Raw genomic sequence first — 15,639 nt, 5'->3', positions numbered from 1 at the left:
GTAAAAACGTATTTCTTAGATTATACTTACTTCCGTGATCGGTGCCCAATAGACAGCACTCACGAACCTCGTTACTACCAATTTTAAATGCAAAATTCAAGAAAATACAAAAATTAAATGGATCCTTTTTTATACTTTCTACACAGATCCTATACTGCAGGTGGTATTACTTGCTATAGCAAACAAATTATCGGGGTGTCAGGTTCAACACTGTTTCTGTTTATTCTTCTAGCATTTACATCATCACATTAAATTTTAAATACAGACTACAGGCCAAATTTATGTCCATAGGTCACTCTCTCCTACAAAAATATATTACTATCTTTTTGTTACTTATTACTGGTTATATACACTACTGGCCATTAAAATTGCTACGCCAAGAAGAAATGCAAATGATTAACGGGTATTCATTCGACGACATATTATACGTGTGATTACATTTTCACGCAATTTGGGAGCATAGATCCTGAGAAATCAGTACCCAGAACAACCACCTCTGGCCGTAATAACGGCCTTGATACGCCGGGGCATTGAGTCAATGAGAACTTGGATGGCGTGTACAGGTACAGCTAACCATGCAGCTTCAACACGATACCACAGTTCATCAACAGTAGCGACTGGCGTATTGTGACGAGCCAGTTGCTCGGCCACCATTGACTAGACGTTTTCAATTGGTCAGAGATCTGGAGAATGTGCTGGCCAGGGCAGCAGTCGAACGTTTTCTTTATCCAGAAAGGCCCGTACAGGACCTGCAACATGCGGTCGTGCATTATCCTGCTGAAATGTAGGGTTTCGCAAGGATCGAATGAAGGGTAGAGCCACGGGTCGTAACACATCTGAAATGCAACGTCCACTGTTCAAAGTGCCATCAATGCGAAAATTGACCGAGACGTGTAACCAATGGCACCCTATACCATCACGCCACGTGATACGTCAGTATGGCGATGACGAATACACGCTTCCAATGTGCGTTCACCGCGATATCGGCAAACACGGATGCGACCATCATGATGTTCTAAACAGATGCTGCATTCATCCGAAAAAATGACGTTTTGCGATTCGTGCACCCAGGTTCGTCGTTGAGTACAGCATTGCAGGCGCTCCTGCCTGTGATGCAGCGTCGAGGGTAACCGCAGCCATGGTCTCCGAGCTGATAGTCCATTCTGCTGCAAACGTCGTCGAACTGTTCGTGCAGATGGTTGTTGTCTTACAAACGTCACCATCTGTTGACTCAGGGATCGAGAAGTGGCTGCACGATCCATTACAGACATGCGGATAAGATGCCTGTCATCTCGACTGCTAGTGACACGAGGCCGTTGGGATCCAGCACGGCGTTCCGTATTACCCTCCTGAACCCACCGATTCCATATTCTGCTAACAGTCATTGGATCTCGACCATGGCGAGCAGCACTGTGGCGATACGATAAACGGCAATGAGAAATCGGTTGGAAACTTTCCTCATGTCAGCACGTTGTAGGTGTCACAAGCGGCGCCAACCTTGTGTGAATGATGTGAAAAGCTGATCTATTGCATAGCACAGCGTCTTCTTCCTGTCGGTCAAATTTCGTGTCTGTAGCACGTCATCTTTGTGGTATAGCAATTTTAATGTCCAGTAGTGTACCTTCTCCTTTTACATACGAAAGAAAACAACCATGAAGGAACGAGTATTTTACATTATTGAATCTATATCTTTTCTAGTTTACATTCACGGTCTTCCGCTGCGCGTGAGTAATACACATTATGCAATTCATATAGTATTCTTTGAAAATTTATGCCGCATCTTTTTATTGTCTTCATTATGTCAGACTTTTCTCTAAAATTCGCATGGCCAGAAGTAGATTGCGTACTGTTTAAGGAAATAAATTATACACTTATGTGAGGGCAATTACATTCTTCATTGCATACGACAAAAATCAACTAAACATAAATTTACAACTTTGCATGTTTACCAGTTTGTGTAAATGGACATAGGTTGTTACCACATGTGTGTCTTCCGCAACATTCGTGCCCCATTCAAAGAGCGAAAATGTGAAAGAAAAAGACTGGTATCTCAGAAACGCATGTTAACACGTAGTCTTAATGTTTAACGTCTCTTAGTAATAACCTATGAAGTCGAATTTGCGACTGCTTAGGTTTTAAATAAAAATCGAAGACTATCGATACCTAGAAGGAGTGACCGCATGTTGTGAACGTCCCAGGCCTGACTGTACACAGATATACTGGATGAAACCTAAACTGCTTTATACTGATTTCTTCATCCTCTTCATCTTGCTCTTTACGCTTTCTTCAAGCCCTTTCGGGTGTCAGTCCTGTACTCAAAGGTCTCCTTTTCCAGAAGATCGAAATAGCAAACGTTTTAGTGGTAGCCAGTTTGCGAAATACATGTAATATGATCTCTCCATTGTGTTCTGTGTTCCCTTAATTCGCTCAGCACGTTGTATACGTTTAATTCCTTGCGGATATCCTTGTTTTTGATCATGTCTTTTCCTGAGAATCTATCATGCAGCTCGCAAGAGCTTCAGTCCAGCGGTCTAAGCCCGTAATCGCTATTCTTTTCTAAAATTGTGTTGTTGTTGCCTTCCTTGAATTGTTTGTCAGGATCTTTTGTGTTGGGCCACACATATGACTAAACTTACTCGTTTTGATCGTGGCATCAGTACGTAAAAGTCAAAATTCGAAATCTGTCAAAAAAACTCCGGAACTTTGTCCACAAAATTTTTCTGCGCTTACCTTTACGTATTGTGCGTGGTCACTTTCGAAACACTCTCCTCCCCAATTGATGCACCGCTCCTAACGCCGTTTCCACTTCCGGACGTGGTCTTGGTACGCCTCTTGCTGGTTCGCGCGAAGCGCCATCTGCGAATTGTCTTTTATTTCGTCTATCGTCGCAAATCTTCGTGCTTCCAAAGGGGCTTTCAAGGTCTGGAAAGTACGGAGGATGGTGCAGCACAGTGATTCAGTGTTTTGTGCAATAATCACGCCAAACACGGATGGATGTGCGGGTGCGTTTTCGTGATTCAAGAGCCACGAATTGTCTCGCCACATTTCAGGCCACTTCCTTCTCACATTTTCTCGCAGGCTTCGCAACACATCCCTACAATACCGGCGATTAACAATTTCTTCCTGTGCCACGAATTTATGATGAACTGATCCTTCAGATTCAAAGAAAACTATCAGCACGGCTTTGATATTTCAGCTGAAGAGCTTTTCTTGGTTTTAGAGAACCTTTCCCGACCCACTGTGAAGACTGTACCTTGGTTTCAGCATCATAAGCGTTGACCCGCGTCTCATCACCAGCTACGATTCTATTAAGGGACATCTCGTTCTCAGTTGTGCGATCCAAAAGCTCTTCACATATTGCGAGGCGGAGGTTTTTCTGATCTTGACTCATGAGCTATGGGACAAACGTGACAGCAACACGATGCGTTCCATGATGTTGTGTCAGGATTTTGTGAAATGATCCAACTGCAATGTTACGTTCTTCCGCAATCTCTCGGACAGTCAGCCTTCGATTGGCAGACACAATTCCGTTGACGTTTCTGATATGAGCGTCGTCGGTAGATGTCGAAGGACGTCCTGAACGAAGGTTAGCTTTATCTTCCGTCTGCCTATTTTTAAACCTTGTGAACACCGAGTACGGCTTAGGCACTCATCACCATAGACTTCCTGCGCCATTTGACGTGTCTCTGTAAAGGTTTGAGTTTCATGCACAATTCAATGCAGATCCGCTGCTCCTCTAACTCTTTTTATCTCTAAATTGGCGGCATGTGTGACACAAGGTTCTACTAATACAGAATTGAACAATAACTAATAAACATACAAAATTAAACTCCCGGCAGTTGCACATTAAACACAGGCGTGTGCCGGGACGTCATTTTGAACTCGCTGTATAATTGCCGTATAGTCGGCATTTAGAGAGAATTTAATATTGTGTCAGTACTAATGCCCTCCTCAGGGGACACCGCCTTAACGTAGCACTGTCCGTGCGGGCGAGGAGGTTTGCGTGCTCCGGATCCGGAGGGCTATGCCGGCGGTAGCGTAGCTACCAGCAGGGTCACCCATGCCGGACAGGCCAAAGGGGAGGAGCCAGACAAAGTGTGTCCCACAACGATCTATCGCCCCCCTTTCCTATCCCAAACCTGTCCTCACCATTTCCTTTTCCTGTCATTCCCTGGTATATGTACAAAAGGGCAGAAAGACCTCTATAGGCGTGGAGAAGCCAATCTTTCTACGGGAGAAAACCCCGAATGAAAAATCCTGGTCCTCCAGGTTGGGGGTTGGCGACGGGCTACCAACCCGTCCTGGAAAAAATAATCACCGGTACTAGCATCACAGAAGAGCCTCGGATAGGACTGATCTCTGTAAAACGACCTAAGCAAGAACAAGGACTACGGAAGGAAATACAACTAGGGACCTGGAATGTCAGAAGCCTATACCAACCTGGGGCAGCAAAATGTGTAGTAAGGGAGGCAGATAAGTATCAAATTGATCTATTGGCCCTGCAAGAAACAAGGTGGACAGAAACCGGAGCTACAGAAATGGAAAACTATGTCATATTCCATGGAGCCTCAGAAACAAACCACTCACTAGGAACTGGTTTTGCAGTGAAGAAATCACTCTGTACCACTCTCATAGATTTTAAATCAATCAACCCCAGAATCTCACTCCTAACCATAGACACGGGAAAACACAAACTCACATATATAAATTGTCATGCCCCAACCGAAGAAAGCGATGACATCAAAAAAGATATTTTCTACGAGGAATTAGAAACGGTTTTAGACAATGTACCAAGTGAACATTACAAAATTATCCTTGGAGATTTTAATGCGAGAATAGGGAAAGAAGCAGCCTTCATGGGGACCATCGGAAAGCACAGTTTACATGATGTGAGCAGTGATAACGGCACTAGGCTGGTTAGCTCTGCGACTGCAAAAGGCTTGTTTATAAGTAGTACTGATTTCGACAGGAAGAGAATATATAAAGGAACCTGGGTGTCTCCAGATGGGAAAACAGTGAACCAAATTGATCACCTAATTGTAGAGAAGAGAATAAAGAAGTGGATACAAATGTTAGAACAGCAAGAGGTGCGGAATGTGGATCAGACCACTTCCTTGTCAGAGGAGGGATGAAAACAATATGGAGAGCCAGGAAGCACAAAAGAATGCAAAGAGTCACTCGATATGACCATGAGAGTCTGACTGAAGATAATATAAGAAGAACTTTCAAGATAGCACTAACAAACCGTTTTGAGGCTTTGAATGAAGAGGAAGGAGATACTGTGGTAGATCAGAACTGGAAGGCGATTGCAGAGACCATTAAAGAAACAGCCCAAGAAGTAATCCCAAAGCGAACTAGGGGAAAAAGAGTGTGGTTCAATGAGGAGTGTGAGGGAGCTATCAGGGAGAAACAACGGGCCAAACTACTGTGGATACAAAGCAATATGCAAGAAGAAGAAAAATCGAAGTTTGAAGAAACACGACGGCAGACCCAAGCCACATTGAGGAAAGCAAAGAGAAAATATGTTAAAAGTATCATGGAGGAAGCTGAACAAGACTTTCATGGAAATAGGTATAAAGAACTTTATAGAAAAGTGAAAAGTTTTAAAGGAGGGACATACCATCAACACAGATTCATAAAAGATGCCAATGGAAGAATGTTAACAGAAGATCAAAAAATTGGAAGAATATGGATGGAATACTTCAGAGAATTACTAAACTCTGATGAACCAACCGAACTACTTGAGTTTGATGAACCAGGAACAGTAGACCCAGAATATCCTCCACCCACCATTGAAGAGATAAGGAACCAGATTAAAAACCTTAAGAATGGTAAAAGTCCAGGTGAGGACGGTATTCCTGCTGAACTTCGCAAGGCTGGAGACGAAATCCTCTGTTTCAAAATCCACAAGCTAATCGAGCAAATTTGGGTAAAACATGAAATACCAGAGGAATGGAAGGTAGCTGTGATATGCCCCATATAAAAAAAGAAAGACAAATCCGTATGTGACAAGTACAGGGGCATAGCGCTACTCAACACCTGTTATAAGATCTTCTCCAATTGCCTATTAGAACGAATAAAACCTATAGCAACAGACATAATTGGAGAATACCAAGGAGGTTTCCAGGCAGGGCGATCAACCACGGACCAGATTTTTGTCCTAAAACAGGTCTGTGAAAAAAGGTACGAATACGGACGAGAGATACATCTCCTGTTTGTAGACTTCAAGAAGGCTTACGACAGTATACATAGACCTAGCCTGATTAGAACTATGACAGAGTTTGGTATACCAAAGAAGGTGGTCCAACTGGTAGAGGTATGCCTAAATGACACAAAACTTAAGGTTAAGGTAGGCAATCAAATGACAGAAAGCTTCCAAGTTGTAACAGGATTACGCCAAGGAGATGGGCTATCACCTGTCCTCTTCAACCTGGCACTTGAGAAGGTAATGCGGGATTTCAACAAAGAAAACATCAAGGGCATTCAAATTGGTAATGAACACATTACATATCTGGCCTATGCAGACGACATTGCACTATTAGCATGCACACAAGAAGATCTGAAGAGAAGTATCCAGACCTTGGAGTTATTGGCAGCTAGCATCGGTCTACAAATTAGCTCTGAAAAGACAGAGTATATGACCATAGGAAGAAAGATCCAGAACTCTCAAGATTTAATTGTGAACAACACCAGGTATAAACATGTGAAAGAGTTCAAATACCTTGGATCATTTTTTACAGAAGTAACAGCAACTGAAGCAGAGATAAAAGCACGACTGCAGGCGGGAAACAGATGCTATCACTCTCTAGACCCTATATTAAAATGTAGAAGTGTCTCGCAACAACTAAAGCTACGGTTGTATAAGACATTAATAATGCCAGTAGTACTTTATGGTTCTCAAACCTGGAGCACTCGAAAACAAGACCTTAAGCGACTACTAACATTTGAAAGGAAAGTCCTCAGGAAAATATTTGGACCAGTCAGAGATCAGACTACTGGAGAATGGAGAAGACGCCATAACACTGAATTAGAAGAGCTGTACAAGGAGCCTAACATCTTGGGAGTGATGAGAAGCAAAAGACTGCAGTGGGCTGGACATGTTGTTAGAATGGAGGCAACAAGATGGCCCAAAATCACAATGGACTGGATCCCGTCAGGCAGCAGACCAGTGGGAAGACCTAGAAAGAGGTGGATCGACGGAGTGAGAGAAGACCTGTTGCAGCTGGGAGTCACGGAAAACTGGAGACAGATGGCAGCAGACAGAGACGGATGGAGAGCTCTAACTGTGGTGGCGCGCGGTCCTCTGGGCCTGATCGCGTGAAGAAGAAGAAGAAGTCAGTACTAATGCAGAATCCGCTCGTTGTTTCATTGTTTCTGTTGTGTCTAGGAATCCTACATACTTGGTTCACTAGACATACAATCAAACAACTCGTATTAATCAGTTTTATTGCAATATGGCAATTACAATACTTTGATATGTATCACAAGCAAAGGGCGACATACAAAATAATCAGGCTTCTTCAGAGTAGAGAAACATAAGTCGGTGCTACATAGAGATAGCTAACGAAGTGGTTAACAATGAAGCTGCCATCGAAGTGTGGGCTCCACCAGCAGGTGCGGCGCTTATGACCTCTTGACATAGAGGCCGCTGTTGTCGCGTTGTCGTCCTGGAGGGAGGTCGATCAGCGGGCGATTGGCTGCCGGCGCTGATTTTACGCCGTAACACTTTCACTCACTGCAGTTAGTCGGCATAAATATTAAAAACTGTGGGACATACACAGACAGCTACCTTGTCTCATATCTTTGTTAGTAAATAATTTCTTTTGTTATAAGCCCGTTTAGATGTAAGTTTGATAGCGTATTTTGGTAGACTTTTGCAATGCTTCGACAGCTGTATGCAATACCCTCTCCGTTAGATTACTGTACCCAGTTTAGCTTTCAGTACATTATCGACAGCTTAGCTTTTGACCAACATTGTATCAATAAGTGTGTGCTTTTGATTTCTTTGTTATTGTAATTACGATTATGAAAAATTTTAACAAATATGTATTGCCCACTGTCCAAAACAATTTGTAAAATTTTTTGTGGGGAGCATGGGGGCTATGTAAGGCTGTTTAGGTTTTTTTATTGGTAACGCCATCTCTGTATGAAAATCACTGGCTGTGCTGTGTGCAGTCCGTGGCTGCTTTGCATTGTTGTAATACTCGCCATTGTAGTGTTAGGCAGCTGGCTGTGAACAGCGCGTACCGTTGCGCAGTTGAAGGTGAGCCGCCAGCAGTGGTGGATGTGGGGAGAGAGATGGCGAAGTTTTGAAATTTGTCATGAACTGCTATATATATATTATGACTATTAAGGTAAATACGTTGTTTGTTCTCTATTAAAATCTTTCATTTGCTAACTATGCCTATCAGTAGTTAGTGCCTTCAGTACTTTGAATCTTTTATTTTGCTGGCAGTAGTGGCGCTCGCTGTATTGCAGTAGCGTGAGTAGCGAAGATTTTTGTAAGTGATTTGTGAAAGGTATAGGTTAATGTTAGTCAGGGCCATTCTTTTGTAGGGATATTTGAAAGTCAGATTGCGTTGCGCTAAAAAATATTGTGTGTCAGGTTAAGCACAGTCATGTACAATTGTTCTAAGGGGACGTTTCAGCATTACCGCCTACCACGCAAGGGGACCTGGCTTCGATTCCCGGTAAGGTTGGTTCAAATGGCTCTGAGCACTATGCGACTTAACTTCTGAGGTCATCAGTCGCCTAGAACTTAGAACTACTTAAACCTAACTAACCTAAGGACATCACACACATCCATGCCCGAGGCAGGATTCGAACCTGCGACCGTAACGGTTACCCGATTCCAGACTGTAGCGCCTAGAACCGCACGGCCACTCCGGCCGGCTCCCGGTAAGTGTTGTGTGTCCTTCATAATCATTTTCATCAACACTGACACGCAAGTCGCCGAAGCGGCGTCAACTACAAAGACTTCCAATACGGTGGCCGAACTCTGAAGGGGATATCCCAGCCAGTAAATGCCATACGATCATTTCATTTCATCTTCGAATGCGATGCAGTGGAGGGTATAACAATGGCGTCGGGCGCCGGTGGGGGGGGGGGGGGGGGAGTATGGCGAAGAGGGTAACATTTCAGTCGTTATCGTAATGCGGAAAGGAAACGATTTATCTGACTTCCAGAAGGGCGTGATCATTGGCTTTCGAGCAGGAGTAGAAGCATTTCCGAAATGGCTAAGATTGCAACATTTTCGCTCACCGCTTTGATGAAAATACACCATGCATGGGAAAATGGTGCTATGAAAAACCGATGATGGGGCAACTGTGGTATACTACCAGCCAGAGGTGGCAGGGGGGAACAAACGATACGGATAGAAGTGGATAGAAGTGCAACTGTTGAGCAACTGATCGCCCGCGTGGACCAAAGGATTACCTACAATGTCTTCTCCACGACCGTTCAACGAACAATGCTGCTGCGTATGGGTCTCCGCAGCAGGCGCCTGGTTCGTGGACTCACGCTGATTGCTGTTCATCGGCGAAGGAGGTTGGAATTTGGATATACATACAGGAACTGAATGGCGAAAGATGGGCTTTTCAGATAAATCACATGTTACGCTCCAGTGGATAGCTGGCCGTCGGCGCGTACGCCCTGAAATAGTTATCGGAAGGGTCCAGGCCGGAGAAGCAAGCTTTAAGGTCTCGGAAATGTTTTCGTGGCATTGCCTGAGTGATTTCGTCGTTCTTGAAGGCACAATGCGTCTATCCCTGGATACCCCTATAAGCAGTTTGTTTTTCTTCAGCTCGGTGGCATCTACCACCACGACAATGCAACATGTCACACAGCTCACAGTGTAGGTGCATGCGTCGCAGGGCACCAGCATGATTATACTGTACTTGCCTGGCCACAAAATTCCCTGGATTTTTACCAAATCGAGAACTGTGGGACCACCTCGATCGGGCTGATCGCTCTATGGATCCTCATCGGGGAAGCTTAGCGCAGCTGCCCAAGACGCTGGAGTGGACATGGCTCCACGCCCTTGTCAGTACCTTCCAGAACATCACTACCTCTCTTCTTGCAGGACTCGCAGCGATCCGCGCTGCAAAATTTGGTTATTCAGGTCTTCGACAGGTTGGTCACATTAATGTGAATGCACACTGTAGTAGGGACGCCAGAGTTTGTGCGCAATTCAGCCATCGGGAACACATGTTTATATAGATGGCACAATTGTAGAGAAAAAAAACATATAAATGCATATTTAGAGAACTGAAAGCTGGCGACGTCAAAAAATGTTCTTGCCCAATAAAGTTTTAACAAATAGCATGATAAGTAAGCTAGACTTTTTATGTTGTTAATCCACATTACTTCTTAAGTTTAATGATAAGCAATGCACATAAAAGAAGGAATGAATACTATTAAAATCTACTAATTATTTCCCTAACTCGCTTCTTAAAAGCTAATGTTCTTAGTAACAGAGTCGGCATTATCTGGGGGAGGAGCTAAACAGTAATCATCCAAATCTTCAAAACTTCCGATCAAAACTTCCAAATCTTCAAAACTTCTTCAAAACTTCATATCATCACACGCCAATCGACAATGTACCACAGCCTAGGGGCGATGGGGAGGGCATTCTTCCAAAGATACTTGGAGGACAACCGAACTTCACATCCAAGTGCCGGTGACTCCGTATGCCGTCTTCTTATGTGATGATGTACCTCGCGAAACACGACGCAACAGCATGGCCCACTCCTCTTACATCTGTTCATCAGCTCCGCCAGCTGTGCCTATCACCAACCAGATTATCTCTGAAGAAAACTCCTCAGTTAACCTTTGTCAGTAAACTTTCAATATCACTATGACCTGAGCTATGGATCACCGATAAACTAGGCGAGTTCATCATGCTCTACTTTTTCACTTGGTCATCACAATCGTATTACCTGAGAGTTCATTTCTTCCTTTGCCGAACCATTCACAATTGCGCCCGTCTCAGTCCTTCTTTACTTTATGCCTACTTAGCGATCCACAGAGTAAATAATTGTTCGTAGGTACCTTAGTCTTGGCAGCAATCATATCTCGTAAACAGTTCCTTTGTCTCCTTCTTCACGACAGAGCAATTTGAAACACATCATCATTCATCAGTCCCATAATGTCTCGACGACAACTACAATGATGACAGCGGGGGCTACCGGAGACCAGGGTGCCAGTCATCCGGTCGTCATTCCCCGCTGCATATAGGTGCTTCAGGCCATAGTCTGCTGCTTCACCTCAGGGGTTACCCAACTTAAGGCAAGCGGTGTCCGCCGATGCTTGCCGTGGGGGTGTGTCTGATGACACAGCTGTTGACTGGCGCGCCGTGGCCAGCCCGCTCAGCTGGGGCGAGTGACGTCAGCAGCGGCTACCACTGTGATGCCTGCTGTGCGTGTCTGGTGACGCAGCTGTCGGCTAGCGCGGCGTGGCCCCCTGAGACTGGCCGTAGGCTCAGCTGGGCTGAGTGACGTCAGCAGAGGCTCCCACCTGCAACTTTCCCTTTCACGCGAGGAGGGCTCGTAGCTGCCCTCAGCTGATCGCTTCGCCGTCTCCGTCCCGCCAGGCGGTGGGAGAGTGCGACAGAGACAGGGCCAGGAGGGAGCGAGACACGCGCCAGCTCCAGATAGGTAGTCCAGTGATGTCTCTCCCTCTCCACGCAGCCCCAGCCACTCTCCGTCCGCTTCACCACTCGGAGCGACTTTCTCATTGTTCATCACAACTTATCCACAGGGTTTTATTTACAGTAAAATTAAAAGTATTCCTATTACAAAAATTATATCGACCCTGATTTTATAGAATTGGAGGTGACAAAAACAATAATATCCAGATAAAAAAAAATCAAACTGTTACGAACTACAATTGCAGTACTGTGGACCACCTCATAAGTTTACAATAAAATTGAGGTACCAGTTAGAGCCTAACCAGATATTACATCTAAACCTATTTACAACAATTTGACATACACCGACCTACATCACAGCTTTTACAATTAAATTGAGGTGCCAGTTAGACTTAAGTTATTTAGGCCTATTTTCTAAACACACGTTCGCCTGATCAGGGACTGAGTCATCAACCGATGAAGGTATTGAAGTTTCATAGGAATGGAATGGGATTGTGGTTGTCCCTCATCCTACACCGTAACCGCAAATCACTACATTGATACCGTTTCCACAACTTTGTTTACAATCATGAAATAAATTAGGCTGCTTGGTTAAATTATTTCACTAACTACTTCAAGTCCTTACACCAAAATTTACAAGAAGAGTAACCCTCTACCAATGAAATCAAATTACAAAACATGAGATCTCTTTTCTAACCCCTCAGAACACAACACACCAAAATAGTTCAACATTACATCCATTGCTACTGGCAACACAACTGTCAGTCATTAAATACTTCTCCTTTCCCCCGTTTTTCTTTTTTTTTTTTTCGAACTTCCTTCCACCTTACCAAACATTGCCTGGTTGTCATTCTTTAATCTCTCTTTACTTGTACTAAACTGATACCACCTAACTCCTACACCAAACTTAACTTCATTCTTGTACATATTAACCAGAAACCTTCGAGTATGACCTTGTCTCGTCCCCGCACATCTAAAGGATCAATCCCTACCGTCAACAACTACATAAACAGTCTACATGAAAATTCTTAACATAAACATATTCAGCACGTCATGCATGAAAAACAAGGGGCTACTTCCACCAGAATAATCATCCACGGAAAAGTTTTAAATTAGATATATGGTGTAATCCACAACTCTTCCTAAATCTCAGAGTCCCTATCTCATAGCTGTTCTCATGAACCTTCCTCTTAACGCGGTATGGTCCAACATAAACATTAAAGAATTTACTAGCTAGAAACTTGTGTTTCTTGGACAATCGATGTCCTCTTACAAGAACCTTGTCACCAGGTTTCAACGTCAGACGCCGTACATTCCCTTTCTGCCTCCATTGGCGGCTCAGCGCTTCCCTTTGAATCATTCTGAGCGCAGCGTTGACAATAGCTCGATGCCTCTCCTTAGCAGTGGGTGGAAAATTTACCAGCTCTCTTATTCTATCCAGAGATGCTCTATTCTTCAAGACCAGCAGTGGACACATCCCCGTGCTCCCATGAGGAATCTCGTTGATAACATCTTGGAAATCGCCCAGAAACATATCCCATGTCCTGTGCCGTCGGCTACAGTAAATCCTACAAAGCTTGCCTAATTCTTTTATAACCCTCTCCCCAGGATTCGACGCCGGGTGGTACTTTGATATAAAGACGGTCTTAATCCCGTACCTTCTCATGGTGTCCTGCCACAACTTCGACCTATACTGCAGCCCGTTATCTGCGATGACTTTCTCGACCAATCCAACGTCTCGCACAAAACCGTTTATGAACGCCGCCGTTACGGTTCTTGGTGTGGCCTTTTTCAAAGGAACGAATCTTACATACTTCGAAACCAGCTCCACAACAGCGAACACATATTGAAATCCGTTCAAAGTGCGAGGCAACGGCCGGAAAAGGTCTGTCGCTGCGAATTCTCGGAGGCGCGCGGGAACTATGGGGAATAGTGGGGCACGACAGTATACCGTAGAGGATTTGGCCCTCTGACATACTTTACCAGTACGGAGCACCCTCGCTACCCTCCACTCCATACTAATAAAGTATACCGACTGTGGTGTCACCGCTAGACACCACACTTGCTAGGGGGTAGCCTTTAAATCGGCCGCGGTCCGGTAGTATACGTCGGACCCGCGTGTCGCCACTGTCAGTGATTGCAGACCGAGCGCCGCCACACGGCAGGTCTAGAGAGACTTCCTAGCACTCGACCCAGTTGTACAGCCGACTTTGCTAGCAATGGTTCACTGACAAATTACGCTCTCATTTGCCGAGACGATAGTTAGCATAGCCTTCAGTTACGTCATTTGCTACGACCTAGCAAGGCGCCATTATCATTTGTTATTTATCTTGGGATGCATGTACAGTCAGACCGATGTTCACCAATTATGGATTAAAGTTAAGTATTCCAGCAGCTACGTACTTTTCTTGATAGTATAATTACTTTACCTGTTCCAGACCTCACGCCAGCCTGCGTGAGCTTAAACACGTGCCTTTCGGCTTCCTCCAAACCCCGTGAATTGGCTCCTGCCAATTCACAACACCGACTCTCCCTACTTCCCACTGCACTTACGCGCTCCAAAATGCCCATGACTCAAGTGGCAATACCAAATTAACTTGTTGACCAGCTCATCCGGTATGCACACTAACCACTGATGCTGGTTCGGATTCTTTCGATAGAACAAGACGCCGCCTCTTACCAGGTAAAAACGTCGAAGCCGATCTTCGGTCGGGTCACTCAACTTCGCCCTGATCACCCGCCAATTCTCGTCCTTGTGTTGCTCCCTACCTATTCTAGACAAAGCATCGTCTACGTACCTTTCAAACGGCACACCTTTCATGTAAAACAGGTCGTATACATTTTCGTTAGGATCAGTGTCCCTCTGTACTGTGAGTCCAATCGGACCTAGAGATAGTGCATCTGCCAATATGTTCTGTGTGGTGTCACCGCCAGACACCACACTTGCTAGGTGATAGCCTTTAAATCGACCGCGGTCCGTTAGTATACGTCGGACCCGCGTGTCGCCACTGTCAGTGATTGCAGACCGAGCGCCGCCACACGGCAGGTCTAGAGAGACTTCCTAGCACTCGCCCCAGTGGTACAACCGACTTTGCTAGCGATGGTTCACTGACAAAATACGCTCTCATTTGCCGAGACGATAATTAGCATTGCCTTCAGCTACGTCATTTGCTACGACCTAGGAAGGCGCCATTACCAGTTACAATTGATACTGTGAATCATGTAACATCAAGAGCGACGTTCACCATTAATGGATTAAAGTTAAGCATTCCACCAGCTACGTCAGTTTTTTCTAAATTCTAATTTCCTTGTCCAGTTCCAGACCTCACGCCAGCCTGCGTGAGCTGAAACGCGTGCCTTTCGGCTTCCTCCAGTAACACGGTGTTGGCTCTCCTGCCAACCACAACATTCTGTGCGCCAGGCACGTAGTGGACCTCAAATTTAAATTCCTGCAGAAATAGCGCCCATCTAATCAATCGCTGGTGAGTAAGTTTTGCTGTCATCAAGAATTGTAGAGCCTTATGGTCTGTATATACCTTTGTGACACGGCCAAACAAGTAATACCTGAATTTGTGAAGCCCCCAGACCATCGCTAACGCCTCTAGTTCAGTCACGGCGTAGTTTTGCCCCTCCTTATTGAGCACACGGCTCGCGAAGGCAACGGGCTTTGGCACCACACCATCGTTCTCTTCCCACTCCTGGAATAGAACAACACCAAAACCCGCCCGGGAGCTATCCGTGGCCATACAAAAGGGTTTGGACAAATCCGGATGTACAAGCAGAGGAGATGACATCAACGCATCTTTTAAACTTTCAAATTCCCGTTGCGCAGCATCACTCCACTTCCATACAGTGTTTTTTCCCGTCAGGGCACACAAACAAGGTGTTCGAGATTCCTTTAATTTTGATAAATCCTTTATAGAAATTAATGATGCCAAGATACGCCCGCAACTGTCTCTTACTCTTAGGGACTGGATACTCTTTGAGTGCCC

The 15,639-nt window shown here is 44.8% G+C and overlaps 1 protein-coding gene across 1 annotated transcript in view; it reads left to right on the top strand.

Moving 5' to 3' along the window:
- Positions 1-11,383, top strand: part of LOC126235548 (farnesol dehydrogenase-like) — a 75,762-nt gene extending 64,379 nt beyond the window's left edge. Inside the window, exon 6 of the mRNA XM_049944265.1 lies at positions 11,270-11,383. Within this exon, the coding sequence (XP_049800222.1) occupies positions 11,270-11,383 (114 nt within the window). The remainder of the gene's footprint in view (positions 1-11,269) is intronic.
- Positions 11,384-15,639: the final 4,256 nt, after the last annotated feature.

The sequence above is a fragment of the Schistocerca nitens genome, chromosome 2 (genome assembly GCF_023898315.1).
Source record: "Schistocerca nitens isolate TAMUIC-IGC-003100 chromosome 2, iqSchNite1.1, whole genome shotgun sequence".
Classification (NCBI taxonomy): Eukaryota; Metazoa; Arthropoda; class Insecta; order Orthoptera; family Acrididae; genus Schistocerca; species Schistocerca nitens.
The sequence above is the reverse complement of the archived record's forward strand: the minus strand, read 5'-3'. Positions and strand labels throughout refer to the sequence as shown.